At 38.0% G+C, this 14946-nt stretch overlaps 1 protein-coding gene across 8 annotated transcripts in view; it reads left to right on the plus strand.

The window, feature by feature from the left end:
* The window catches only part of CIT (citron rho-interacting serine/threonine kinase), a 73709-nt gene that overhangs the window by 46829 nt on the left and 11934 nt on the right, over window positions 1-14946 (plus strand). For 6 of the 8 annotated variants that reach the window (XM_052795619.1, XM_052795614.1, XM_052795616.1 and 3 more), the window contains exons 25-37: window positions 6066-6263; window positions 6734-6927; window positions 7437-7572; window positions 7989-8093; window positions 9527-9667; window positions 9865-9972; window positions 10672-10834; window positions 11081-11245; window positions 12546-12683; window positions 12961-13141; window positions 13350-13441; window positions 13738-13842; window positions 14717-14886. In XM_052795619.1, coding sequence (XP_052651579.1) covers window positions 6066-6263; window positions 6734-6927; window positions 7437-7572; window positions 7989-8093; window positions 9527-9667; window positions 9865-9972; window positions 10672-10834; window positions 11081-11245; window positions 12546-12683; window positions 12961-13141; window positions 13350-13441; window positions 13738-13842; window positions 14717-14886 — 1896 coding nt within the window. The remainder of the gene's footprint in view (window positions 1-6065; window positions 6264-6733; window positions 6928-7436; window positions 7573-7988; window positions 8094-9526; window positions 9668-9864; window positions 9973-10671; window positions 10835-11080; window positions 11246-12545; window positions 12684-12960; window positions 13142-13349; window positions 13442-13737; window positions 13843-14716; window positions 14887-14946) is intronic. The other 2 variants (XM_052795620.1, XM_052795621.1) reach the window with 1 other exon arrangement.

Below are 14946 nucleotides of genomic sequence, written 5' to 3' on the forward strand. Positions count from 1 at the left end.
TAGTTGAAGGCGATTAGAATGTATACTCCTTCTAAAATAACACTTCAAGGGAATAGTTGTAATATGCTGCTACTTATGCAGCATGATAATGAGTGGGTTTATTCTTTTAGCAAGTTTTCAAAAGATATCCTTTTTAAGCTGAAACAAACTCCTTGAACTAGTCTGGCAAACTTTGGTATGGAATTATTTTTTATTTAATCTTATTGAGAAGCCTGAAACAGCATAAGAATTATGAAAATAAGATTAGACAGGGAAAAAAAATTTTGAAAGATTGAATTACTTCAGTACTTTCATAGTATTCAAAAGATATGGTATTTCTCCTGTTTCTCTAGCTTCACAAAGGTCACAGCTTCCGATTGTAGAGAAGGCTTACACCTCAAATGTGTGTCTGCTTTCCTTGTACCCTCGCTGCACTCTTGTTCTTCCTTTTGCTGAGGTCTCTGACCATGTAGATGTTTTTCAGGTTCTCCTATTTGTTCATTTTAAATTTGCTGTGTTTTGGAGTGCATACATAGAGACCATTGCTATGTTGTTGGTCGTAATTTCTGCCTTGTTTGTGAATCTCTATTTAGTTGCTCTGATAGCTCTGCGTTGTTTCATCTTGTGACATCTCTCTCACTATTGGGGGTCAAAAAGAAAATGCTAGCATTTGCTTTCTCTGTCTCTCAGTTGTGCAAGAAATAATAGGATACATAATTACAATAAAAATTGTAAACTGTAGCACCTGCTGTACACACACACACACACACACACACACACACACAGATGCATGTGGGCACACGCATAATCTTCTCACAATGATAGCTCATCCAGCAAATCTGTTGAGGGAGAAGGACTAGTTCCCTACATTTAAAGAATTATTATATCAAAAATATGGTCCATTTGAGTGTTAAAAGTATTTTCCAGGCAATCAGAAAAAGATCTAGAAATAAAAGGCATTTTCTTAAATAGGAAAATTTACGTATTTGTCAATTGTTTCCAACTGCCTCTTAATTATGGCTTGTTGTTGGGTCATTGACACATTTTAAGTTAAAAATACAACCACATTGTCTAAATAGTAATAGAATTGTTTAAAAAAGAAAACATTTAGTAAGCCTGCCGTAAAGTCTATAAATATTTAGAAGAAAAGAATCCTATGAAGCATTTACACTCAGCTTAGTAAAATACTATTGCTATTCCAGGGAAGCAGCATCTGAATCTTCTAGTTTTTTTCAGGTACAGGCTGTTGCTTTTACTTTAGCAAGGAGAATGGCATTTCTTAATACTAATTGGATATGGCATTTCCATTTATTCAAGATTTCTCCAATAAAACAAGGTTTATCTTCCCTCCTTGAGGTTCTTTTGTCATCATCTTGTGTTCCTATCTTAAGTATTAACAGGCTTGATTCTGCACTTGTCTGTGAGATTGGATATTGAGGCATTAAATCTGCAAGCCTGTTAGGCACATGTATAATTTTAGTTATGCATAAAGTTCTCCTGACTTTGGTCTAAGATCCTGATTCCACATTGGCTCACTGAGTTGGCATACAAGAATAATCTGTGTTCTTGAGAACTTCCAAAATTATGTCTAAAGATGTTATATACTCTGATGCTAAGTCATGTTTCAGAGTAAAGGGATCTTGCCCACTGTAACAAGGCTAATACCCAGGCAAAAACTTTTATATGGCTTTGTTAAATTTGTAAAAAAAAAATAAAAAAAAAATTGGCTGTTGAGTGGGAGGGATTATCCCCGATTCTCATTTCATAGAAGATGTGATGGCAGATGCCAGTTACGGACAGAAATGGAGCTTTGTAGTTTTTGTAGCCTGACAAAAAGTCAGAGACTTCTAGGGTGTTGAGGTGTTGCTGTGAAAGAGGTTAATGGGACCTTCACTGTGGACGACGGCATCATCACCATTTGAGGATGAGTTTTATGGTTGGTAGAGGCAGCTCGTCTTCTGGGAACTGGGATAGAGGAGTACAGGAGACTGTATGTTTTAATAATGGGTTGGTGTGGGAAGAAGAGGAATGCAGACTGTGCAATGTCCTACTACTCTGCAGCTACTAATGAGAGCAATGTACCTCAAGCTAAGCCATGATGAGTTTTTGGAGACTGAGACCTCTGTGTAAGGTATGTTTCAAGTCACAGATGTTGCCTGACTATGGAAAGGGGAAGGAAGTGAGGAGTTCATTGTTATATATTGATCAAACAGGTAGAGATATAAGACTGGTATCTCTCTGCAGCTGTGTTCATTAAGAGGCTTGGTATTCTGCTCCATTACAATGCTTGGTATTTCTCTGCTAGAAAAGCTTTGTCTCTCGGATCCAAATGTGAATAGGTTAAGACGAAGCGAGTCTGATGCCTGCTCTTGCTTCCTCCTCACAATAACTTGGGGCTGAGAGATACCTTTTTCTTTTTTCCTATTTACTTCTGACAGCTAGCTTTCTAGTAAAGATTAGTGGGGGTGGGGAGGAGTGGAAATGGATAGAGTAAAACTATGCGCTAGTCTGGAAGTTCTGAATTAAGGGTGTACAAAAAATTGCATTAAATTCCAAATAACATGCTGCTGATAGCATCCTGTAACAGTTAACCTTGCTGTCTCCTAGCATTTTCCTGCATGTTTGTTGGTGGCATCTGAGAACCGAGATGTCTTCATGAAGGAATAAGGTTATGGAGAAGTTAGCAAGCTGCAGTTAGTATTCTAAAACTGCTTCCTTTTCTCCTTTCCCTCATTATTTTGCCTGTGGTTTTGATAGGTGGAGCATATGGATTAAATTTTATACATTGTGTCTGATATGCAAACCTAATCATCATGGCCCTGAGTGGCTTGTTACTATGATATTTAATTTGTGATCCATGCCTGGAGAAGTTTGTAGGGCCAGGCATAATAGCTGTGAATCTGTGCAATCTCACAATGGAGAAAAACACTTTGCTTTTCTGAAACCATGCAATGGGGAGGGAATTGTGCTGAATGTGGTCACTTTTGCTGAAGAGCTGTTACGCTTGGGTTACTCTGTAATATTTAAAAATGAGATACAGTCTTCTGTATCAGTATAAAGATAAGTTGTGCACTTAGATGTGGTATGTCGTGAACAATCTGCCAAGATTAGCATGGTGTGGTTAGATTATATCTCTTTTACGGATTAGTTGTGATGAAGATGTGCATAGATTGAAGACAAAATTTTAGTTGCTCTGTGAGTGATGATACAGTGGCACAGATACAGTGGCTGCCTAGATTGTCTAGAATTGCTTTTCCAAGCTTTCAAGGGTTTGGTTGTTTTATAAACTTTAAATTTGAAGATTTTTGTAATTATATTATGGGTTTCTAAAGGATAAAATAGTGTTTTCTTACAGACTTTCCTTTAATATACTTCAAATTTAACTCCAGAATAGCTCAGGGTTGGTTGGTTGGTTGATTTGGGTTTTTTTGCCTGGGGATTTCCTTAACTGAAAAGAAAAATACCTAAAGCTATTGACTCTTTTCAGGTACAGGATTCTGGCATAGGTTGTATGTATGTATGCCGAAGACAGCATTTCCTATTAAATGTGGTTTTTTGATCTGTGTTTTCTTTCTTCTTGGTTCCCAGGACAGGCATTTATATCACACCATGCCCCATTTTCCTGTGTCAGTATTACCCATGACTATTTGGGCTTTATAGTATTTATAAACTTGGTAAGCCTGTTGGGTTATACATAGCTGGAGGTAGCTTTTAAAAATTGGATTTGTTAACAAATTTCCCCTTTCCCTGTGAAAAAAGGAAAATTGTACTGAGAAGAACAAATTTTCTCTCTTTAAAAAAAATTAAAATCTATCAATTGCTATAGATTACATTATATAGGTTATAATATATTTGGAATTTAAGCCAAGCCATTTTGAAATTGTCAATAAATATACTGTTAGGAAAATATTCAAGAAAGGAGATCGCGTCACTTCTTATGGAACCCTTCTTTCTTAACTGCTTTGTAACTTGTCTTAAGTTTTCCAGAAATATCCTACTAGATAAAATGTAACAGTGAGATACAAAATGGACTGGTTTCATTTTAGTTATATTCAGGGAAAGAAGTCAAAATCTCAGAACATAGAATAAAGGCGAATGGGAGCTTAACTTCCAGCCCTTAAGGCATAAAATCAACTTGAAATACAGCCAGTTTTAAAAAATTAAGTAGTTTGGCACACTAACTCTGCATGTCACCTTATCCATTTTGTGTTTCCCCCATCTCTGCTTTATTGTATTTCAAAACTAGTTTAATAATTTTTATAGAAAGTACTTGTATTAATATATGAAATACATGTGGAATAAACCATGGATGTATAAAATATCTTAAAACTGCCTAGATAGGTGGTGTGGTTAAACATAAAAATAAGAACAAGTAGAAGAAAAAGAGATACAATCTTATCTGGCAGTTCACAGAAATCTCAGATGTTACTCGTAAGAATGGTAGGTAAAACACTGTGAAAACAAGTGTTCTTTTGTTCCTTTTTGTTTGTATAAATACATTTCTAAGTTCCTATCCTTACAGCAACATAGACACTAACACATCCTTATGACACAGCCTGCGTTCTTTGAGAACTTGATGTATGCAATCCAGAATAAAATGTATATATTGAATAGGGCAGTAAGAGTGCTCAAGAAACAACCACATGATCAGATTTTCATTAGAAATGTTGTGTTTTAAAGCATGAATCATTTTGATTTGACCCTGAACATATGGGTAGCAGGAACTCCCCTTCACCCAGCAGGGAGTAATGTCAGTTGGTCTTTTTCTGCTGACAGTTTAAAAATCAAATACTGTTAATTTAGATCTAGGAGAGGCATGGTAAAAGGCTGCCAATATATGCGTTACATATTCTTCAAAAAGAGATGGTTGTCATCTTTCCAGTTAGCTGAGAAGAGCTGTATGCTCTATGCTCTACTGCTTTAGATATTTAAGTCCTTGGCTTGTGTAGGAAATTGGAACATTTAAATTTGAACGTGTGGCCAACTGTGCTCTGGGATTTTAATTCTTTGTGTTTAATGAAGTATCTTATTCACTTTTCTTTGACATCTAGGCAAAAAATGCCTTTAGAACATATTTGTAAGAGTTGAATGTGAATTGCATAGAGTTTACCAGTTTCTGAAATTCTTTTTATTAAGCTGATTTCAAGATTATACTGAGGTTTCTTTCTCTTCTGTTGTGATGACATTGTTTTTGAGTTAGGAGGAGCTACAGGTATTCATCCATCCAGTGTTCATGGCCTTTCATTCATAAAAATCAAATGGGACTGTGAAAGTGGCCCACCGTTGTTCATATTTTTCTTTAAATTGAAGGGGAATGTGGTTTAAAGTGTATAGTATAATGCTATTCTGATTAAACAAATGGATACTTCCACTTCATTAAAGGCAAGGCTATTGTCCTTGCTGAGTTTTTGCTTTTCACTGATTTTTCTGTTAGTCTGTTGCATTGCCACACTTTTTTCTTTCTTCATATATCCCGTGCTGTCATCTGTAATGCTGTTACTTTGATAGAATATATTTTTTAATTTTTTTCTGCTTTTCCTGGTTACATACAGTGTTACATATAGTAATATAAGCAATTGCTGGGGAGATTCATCAGATTGTGCTGCCTCCATTGCACCTCTTCTTCAGTTTTCTTAAATATCATGCTTCGAAAGCCTCTCTGAGAGGTATTAGCCTCATTTCACTTAAGGGGAAACGGAGGCAAAAAAAGGTAAAGTGCTTTGGCAAAGGCACACCATAGGTCAGCAGCAGATCTGAGAATACAGCCACAACTCCTGACTCCCAATCTGGTGCTTTAGATGTGACAGTTCTCTCTCAAATAATAATTGCTGTGCAGCATATTTATACTCTAAATCAAATTTTAAAAACTCCAGCTATTTTCTTGTAAGAAACAAAACTCTATTCCTAATCAAAGTACACTGCAGTGCATAAAGTCTACCATTACAATATTGCTTTTGTTTACATTTGAAAAAAAATTAAAAGCCAGGTTCTCTCCTTGCTTGGCAATAAATGGTTCTTTGAGAGGAGAACACTTTTTCAAAAGACTGTACTCACTGACATGTAATTTAATTTGTTTTTCTTTCTAGGTGATTACGGATTTGGAAGAGCAGCTGAACCAGCTCAGTGAAGACAATGCAGAACTGAACAATCAGAATTTCTTCCTGTCCAAACAACTTGATGAGGCCTCAGGGGCCAGTGATGAGGTTGTCCAGTTGCGAAGTGAAGTGGATCATCTCCGTCGAGAGATCACTGAGAGAGAGATGCAGCTTACCAGTCAGAAACAAGTGAGGCTTTATAAGTCTGGATCACAATCTCTTCATGATAGCAAGCTAATTATCTGAAAGGCAAAAAATTCTTTTAAATCTGGAAACCTATAAGAAATGAATATGCTTCCAGGGCAATGGCGTTTAAGCTTTCCTTCCCAGAGCAGCTGAATGAATGGAAATTTTTGGTATTTCCTATTGTATTTTTATGCAATTTTATTTAGAAATTTTGCACTCTGAAGATACTGTAATTTAGAATTATTCATTTTAATTTTGTGACCCTGGAAATTTCAAAATTTTCATAGTGAGATAGAACTGACATTAATGGCAATCGCAAGTGAAGGTATGGAAGCCTTGAAATAAATGGGTTGTGACTTACCAGCTTATGTTTGCTGCCAATTTGCATGTACTGTAATTTAAATGGTAAGGCTGAAGCTTAAAGTGCACGCTTGATGTGGGATGTGAGAATTGATAGGAGGATTTATTTTTAGACTATGGAGGCCTTGAAGACAACATGTACAATGCTGGAAGAGCAAGTAATGGACTTGGAGGCCCTGAATGATGAACTCTTGGAGAAAGAGCGTCAGTGGGAAGCATGGAGAAGTGTTCTAGGGGATGAGAAGTCCCAGTTTGAATGTCGAGTTAGAGAGTTGCAGAGGATGCTGGATACTGAGAAACAGAGCAGGTCTCTCTCCCCTCCTCCCCCTTTTATTAACTTTTGTGAAAATGCTCTATAGAAGCTAGTACAAAAACTATATTTAGAATAGGATATGGGAGTTGGAACTAAATATAAAATCTTGTGAGGTAGTTCTAAAAATGGTTTATTAGTTAATAGTCATTCACAAGTGATATTGTTCCTTTTGTTCCTTTGCAAGTGAGCAATTCATGGGGAGTGGTATTTTTCATTGTAATTTATGAAATGTCTTGATTTATTATCTTCTACTTTATTATATGGAAAAATAGCCTTTGTTCCTAACTGTTTCTGTGGGGTCTTGAGTTTTTCAGGCTGTAGTTCTAGCAGGGGCAGGAACAGGGTTATATAATATAAAAGTGTTGCAGCAAACAGTCTGGCTTTATAAAGTAACATCCTGAATTTGAGGCAACCCCTTGAAAGAGTTATTGATGCCACTGCATGCTAGGAAGAGGTCAAGCCCAGAAAGGAGTTAGGTAACATTATTTTCCATTTTAATACAGAGTGAGAGCAGATCAGCGTATTACTGAATCTCGCCAGGTGGTAGAACTAGCTGTCAAAGAACACAAGGCAGAGATTCTAGCCCTCCAGCAAGCACTAAAGGAACAAAAACTCAAAGCTGAGAGCCTTTCTGATAAGGTAAGTAACTTTCAACCCTGGACTTTCATAATTAGATGAGATACTTTCTAGAGATATTGCTTGTAGAAATGTGGTCTTGAGCAGCTTTTTCAAAGTGTTAGAGCAAATTAAAAAGACTGGAGGTCATAGAACAGAATTCTATCTTCAAGCCAAAAACCTTGGATTTCCTTTTGAAATGGACTAAAGCAGAAAGCAGCCTATTGATGCCTGGAGTGAAGTCCTTCAATAACTTGATATCTGCATTTGAGCAATGGCGTACCAAAATGTTGTTTGGTTGGTTTCCGCCTTATAGTAAGTAAAGGATAATTGTATCATTTTTCTTCAGTGTGTGCTTGGTGAAGTTGGATTTTAAGATTGTGGAACGCTGTATTTATTAGTGTTCAATGTTATTTTGACCATCTATCCCACCTACCTAGCTCAATGACCTGGAGAAGAAGCATGCTATGTTGGAGATGAATGCACGCAGTTTACAACAGAAGCTTGAGACAGAAAGGGAGCTCAAGCAGAGACTTCTGGAGGAGGTAACCTTCAAAATTCATGTTAGAACTTCAGAGGAAGGTTCCACATCTTGAGGGGGGGAGGTTGCGTGAATAGCAGTGTTACACATCCATCCTTCTTCTATATAACTGGGGAGATTAAAAATGTTGGGGGGGTTGTTTTTCTTAAAACTTTGCAAAGTGTGCGGCTATGTCAGGGAGCAGTGAAAGTGAACTGCTCCGCAAGGGAAGGTGAGCTGGGAGCCAGGCGCGACAGCAAGTCAAGCAAGGACAGAGACCTTGCAGCCAGTGAGCAGAGTCTCACAGTACCTGAACAAGAAGAGCAGAGCAGGTTTGGTGAAGGTAATCAAGTTCAGCCAGCGGCCCAGTGATCATTACAGAAGCCTGTAGTGATGAGGCACATCCTAAGTCAGGTCTGCAAGGCAAGGTCCGTGCTCAGGCACAGCATTCTTACAACATAGCTCTGACCAGACCAAGTGCAAGGACCGTAGCTTAAAAACAGCCCTAAAGCCAATGTGCTGAGGGTGCATGGGTGGAGGCCACAGGTGAGGCTTCCCACAGCTCTTTTTTCATAATTTAGCTTGGTTCACAGAAGTCTGACCCAAGGTTACACACCTGCACCATATCAGTGAGACATTGAATGCTGGCAGCCAGACCTGGGTAATGGGGGAAGAGGTTGCAGGGGAGGATTTTAGGGGAGGGGTGGTTACAGGCAATTAGACAGGGCAAAGTAGAGCCTTTTGGTGCACTTGGGGTACTGACAAGTTATCCCAGAGTTGAGAATTTCATTAGGCATCACAGTGAAAGATTTCTGGTTCTTACTTCATAACATACGAGCTTTAATGGTTTTCATATTCAGGGACTTTCTCATCAAGAAAGTATAAAACCTGAAAGAATTAGTATTAGTTTGTCATATGCCCTTTTCTGTTGTTAGTTGGAGACAAAGATTTAAACAATTGGACATAATTTTCCTTATCTCATATGACTATAGAGGAAGGAGTTTATCCTGGTGTATAAGAAAGTTTGGTTTTTTTTTTTCTTTTTCTCTCTTTTTTTTTTTTTAATTACAAAGTACTGAGGTGGCTTCTGGTGATTGTATAGAGAGCTTGAGAAAATGACATCAGGAAATTCTTCATCTATGTGCAGTCTTATTAATAATTACAGGATTTGAAATGCTTAAAATAGTAAATAACTTGAACATGCATTTGAAAGAAATGGTGTTGCTACAGATTAACATAAATACACTACATAGAAATGCTTGTTTAGTCCTGATGCGTTCTGAAAGGAAGGAAAACTTCTAGAATATTGTAATTTTCCAGCTCTTAAAGAATTGTCTGTTTACTTTTAAATTCTGCAGTGATGCTTATTTTACAAGGAGTGATAACATTTAATTGCTTTTATTTAAAAACAAGCAAACAAAACCACCAAAACACTGGCCTTTGTTTTCCTGTTAACAGCAGGCAAAGCTGCAGCAGCAAATGGATCTGCAAAAGAATCACATCTTCCGCCTAACTCAAGGTCTGCAAGAGGCTCTAGATCGAGCAGATCTGCTGAAGACTGAAAGAAGTGACCTGGAATATCAGCTGGAAAACATTCAGGTGAGAGTGAGGAAACAGCGGGCAGGACTCTGTGTTCCCCATTCTAAAACCCCACTCCCTGTGGGGTTTTAGGATGTGATCTACTGTTTCTGTGTGACACTTTCCTTATACTGTTTTTTAGCTCTGTTCTGCTATTGAGTTATCTGTTTGTTTCTTCTATTAAGATGAAATTTCTTATATGTGTGTGTGGTTCACAGGTTCTCTATTCCCACGAAAAAGTGAAAATGGAGGGTACTATTTCTCAGCAAACCAAACTCATTGATTTCCTGCAGGCAAAGATGGACCAACCAGCGAAAAAGAAAAAGGTGGGTGAAAAAGGTTTGAGAGGCATGGAATTAAATGATGGTTTTGTGATTAGTGATGTGCTGTGTATTCAAAATATTCTGTTTTATCTTTCTTTGTGTAACACAAATGGGTCCTCATTTAAGAGCACTCTGAGCTGCTGAACACAAACTTTACTAGGCAGAATGTGTTCTTTGTGGCTTTTCCATTATTTTGTTATTCCTAGAATGCTTAGGTTACAACCCAGTAGCTACACCTCAGTGAGGCTGTAGGAATACAGAACTTTAACCATGCTTTTTTTTTTAATGGTAAGTATGTATGTGTATATGAACATATTGTGTATCTAGAGTGGTTGTCTTGTAGTTACAGCATAGGATTGCTTAGTCAGGTGATGTGACTTCTGTCACATCTTTGTCATAAGCCGTTCTTTCATTTTGAATTAAGTAATTTAATTTTAATCACGTATTTTGAGATCCTCTGTTTAGATGCTTTCGGAAACTCAAGGTGTGAGTACTATAACAGGTAATGTACGTCCCTCTTTAAATTAATCCATATCTCAACATTTTCTCTCCAGTGCCAATATGAACTAAAAATCCATCCTTACACGTATCAGAATTACCATTAGGCCCTCTGGCCGGACTGCCACTAGCTAGTTTCACTTTGCCTAGTTTAAGCCATCTCTTACTAGGAGTTAGGAGTTGTCTGTGTGTTTCTGTTGCTAGGGCCTGTTTAGTCGGCGGAAAGAGGACCCTTCTTTACCCACACAGGTTCCCCTGCAATACAATGAGCTGAAAGTGGCACTGGAGAAGGAGAAGGCTCGTTCTGCTGAGCTGGAGGAGGCTCTACAGAAAACACGCATTGAACTCAGATCTGCTCGTGAAGAAGGTAGGGGTTAACAGAAAAGGTGAATCTGGAAGGAGACACACGTTTTTGGTCTGAAAACGTGCCTTTAATTGTGTGCCACTATAGCAGTAACATATGTTGTTTAATTCTTGCCTACTGCTGTGAAGGTGCAATAAGGCTACACTTTTTTCTGCGGGTTGTAACCGCTGAATGGTTACACAGAACCACTGCTATGAACTAGTGTTTCATATTGGTTATGTTAACGAGTGGCATTTATCTCATCTATAGCTGCTCATCGGAAAATATCAGACCACCCTCATCCATCTACTCCAGCCACAGCCAGGCAGCAGATCATCATGTCTGCCATAGTCCGCTCACCAGAGCATCAGCCTACTCCCATCAGTTTGCTAGCTCCACCCTCCAGTCGCAGGAAGGAGTCTTCCACACCAGAGGGTAGGTTCTTGGTGACCTTTTCTGTTACTATTTTTCTGTCTAGTATTTCAATGCCATCTCTCTTTTTTTTTTTTTTTTTTTTTTTTTTTTTTTTAATTTCAAAACCAGATTTTTTTCATGATAGGAATATTAGATGGTAAGTTTTGCTTTTGTTTTTGGTTTAAAAGTCTCTATGTGGATTATATAATTTATTTCTGAAAACTTCAGCAATAAAGTAATTATTAACATGAATTGTTTTAAAAGCATGGTTTTTTTCAAAGGAGTATGTTTTCTGTACTAGTCTCTGCATTGATCAGAAGGATTTATGGCTGTTTCCTTAGCAGTTAATGTTTTTACTTGTCTAAACAGCAGATTTGTTCTGCTGAGCAGAAAGATTCTATAAAGACTTTTGGTAAAGGGAAGAGACTTCGGTTAGGCATAAAAGGAAGATACCAGGTCAAAGATGACATTAATATCCTATTAACTGGAAAAGTTCTAGTGGATGATCCTCTCCCCTTCCATATCCTTGAGAATGGAGGGGAGAGGATCATCAGAAAAAATCAAAGGATTGAGGGCTCTGCTCATTTATTCTTAGTTGACCAGTATTCCAGAGTAAGTGTTGAACACTGAGACTTTGAACTAAAACCTCCAGCCTTTAGCTGGAAAAAGCCAGAACCCACAAACTGGTCCAGCCATTACAGGTAGCTGGGGAGGCACAGGGTGCTATGAGGATGGGTAGCATTGGCATAGGAAGATGTCCTCGGAGGCAGACCACGGGCAGGGAAGAGATTCATGTTCATCAGTAAAAGACCGTGCCTTGAAGGATAAACTTTGCTCAATATAGATCCACTGACAGGGATTTTAGATATGCTTTAAGATATGCTGGCACTGATGGTTAGCATGAAGGCTGTATGAAGAAGGCCTGCTGTGTATTGATTGCAATAGTATAGGTGTTGAAGGGTTTGTTAGCTACAAGCAAAATTGAGAGATTAGTTTAGCACGTCGTAAGAATTGGAGCTCAGTGCAGACTTGAAATTTAGATGGTTTGATTGACATAATCTTGCTACACCAAACATTAGCCACTTCAGTTCTACAGTCTGTTCTCAAGCGGCACATTCTGTGCATCTGTATAAGGTAATTACTGAGGTGATAATGTAGCTTAAGATTTGCAGATTGCAAAGGAAAATAGTGTCTATGTTCAGCAGGGCTTTGATAGAGATATGTAGTCGCTTTTTATTACCTGGGACTTAAAATGCCAAAACCTACTATAATTTTCACCCCTATCAGTTTTCATCCCGATAATAAATTTTGTACCTTTCAGAGTACAGCCGACGCCTGAAAGAGCGAATGCATCATAATATCCCACATCGTTTTAACGTGGGGCTAAATATGAGAGCAACAAAATGTGCGGTGTGTCTGGATACTGTGCACTTTGGACGGCAAGCATCTAAATGTCTTGGTAAGAGCAGAGTGTGTACATAAACAAAGTGTAACTGGACGGTAGAATGAAAAAGCATTAGCCGCCTAGAACAGATTTTCAGTGAAAGCTGAAGAAAGGACCAAGTATGAAGACTTGGAAACTAGTTGGTGCAAACATTCTACATTAGAAAACACCTGATGGTTTAGAGTAGAAGGAGATTCTTGGAGAAGCTGGGGCTTGTGCGTTAGAAGTTGAGGCAGCTGTGTCATGATTTTTTTTGTCATTTAACAGAAGTTTTTCTCTGTCCTTTTGTCAGAATGCCAGGTGATGTGTCACCCAAAATGCTCAACTTGCTTGCCAGCTACTTGTGGACTGCCAGCAGAATATGCCACGCACTTCTCTGAGGCATTCTGCCGGGATAAAATGAATTCTCCCGGTCTGCAGCTGAAGGAGCCAAGCAGCAGTCTACGTCTTGAAGGATGGATGAAAGTGCCAAGGTATAAACATGAATCTTGGTGCCATATCAGGTGCTGAAATATTTGGAACAGTTCCTTATATTATCCTGGCTCTTACAATGTAATAATCGGTACATGTCCATTATAATTACTTACTACCACTGAAATTTGTGTTTCTAGGAGTTGCATGCTTGTTTTATTCAGAATCCAAGCAGAAAATCCAACATGGCTTTGTGCTTATTTTCTTCAGGAATAATAAACGTGGGCAACAGGGCTGGGACAGGAAGTATATTGTCCTGGAAGGAACGAAAGTGCTCATTTATGATGCAGAAGCAAGAGAAGGTAACTTAGCATTTCTAGGAAGAACATTTTTTTTTAATCTTCAGATACTGTTTGGTGAGTTGAGAGGCTTAAAGGTTGTTACCGTTTGCTGTGGCCATACCTAATTTAGCTAAATTTTCTGTAATAAGGCAATACTGTTGTTTTTCTAGATCCTTAACAGTTTTATTAGCTGGTATGTCATAATAACCCAGCTGTGAAACATCCAGTGTGTATCCACTTCATTTTGCTATCACAATTATTTTCTTGCTACTTACTAGTTTGTTCTTTCTTAATCTGTCTGCTCATTCTCCCGGCAGCTGGACAGAGGCCTCTGGAGGAATTTGAGCTCTGCCTTCCTGACGGTGATGTAACTGTTCATGGAGCTGTAGGAGCTACTGAACTTACCAATACAGCAAAGACAGGTGAGAATCTTATGTAGATGAGGTCAAACGGATTTCATCTGGCTTGCCATCAGTTGGCGTTCTGTTTGGCTGAGCAGGATTTTCTCCCTTTAACTTTCATCCTGTAACTGTGTAATTTTGAGGTTACCTCTATTTGAATTACATGAATAGGTCAGTCATCTAGATTTAGTTACACATAGGCTGTTGCTTCTGTCATGGTAGTTGAACTGTGAATAATATAATCATCAAACCAAATGGAAGTAAAATTTAAGAGTTTTGTAACATATTTAAAAGCACTTGGTTTATTTAAATTTCTTCTCTCAATGCTATCAAGTGTGAAGTGTCGTATTTCATGCCACCATTGTGCTCTAACCAGAAAGTCATTAACTTAGAAATACTGTGGGGTGTATACAGTCTCTTATTATGAAAAAATGTTGATGTTTTGATTTGTATGTACTGAATAGAACTGATGAAAAGATTATGTATGTGTTGACTTTAACATTAAAGGATACAGATTGTTAAAAACAAAGGTTTCCATAACCAATTTTTACAGATTTTTCTTGAACAGTACAGGGAAAACTTTAGTCAAGTGGCTGGTTTTGTGCTTTTTTTTACAATGGAATTCCTTTCTCTTTTGAATAAAAGGCAAGAAATTATTTTTATTTAGTGAAGACAGCATTGTATGTATGGATTGCATACATCCAGCTAATATTTAGCTTTAAGTAGCTAGCCTGTGCAGGACCTGTAAAGGAGAAACCTATGTATAAATTGCCATGGTAACACGTCATGATAAATACAACTTCTCTCCAATGAGGCTGAAAGGTGTTGATTTTAAGTCCACTGACAATATTCCAAAAACTAATCTAAGTCTTATTCTATCTATATAACATCTCAGATGTGCCATATATCCTAAAATTGGAGTCTCATCCACACACCACTTGCTGGCCTGGTAGAACACTCTACCTGTTAGCACCCAGCTTCCCTGACAAACAGCGCTGGGTCACAGCACTGGAATCAATAGTGGCAGGTGGGAGAGTTTCCAGAGAAAAAGCTGAGGCTGATGCTGTGAGTATAAAAGTTTCATTTAATCATAAAATATTCTGGGAGGGAGCAGAGTTTTGAAAA

Source organism: Harpia harpyja, chromosome 9, assembly GCF_026419915.1.
Source record: "Harpia harpyja isolate bHarHar1 chromosome 9, bHarHar1 primary haplotype, whole genome shotgun sequence".
NCBI classification, from domain to species: Eukaryota; Metazoa; Chordata; class Aves; order Accipitriformes; family Accipitridae; genus Harpia; species Harpia harpyja.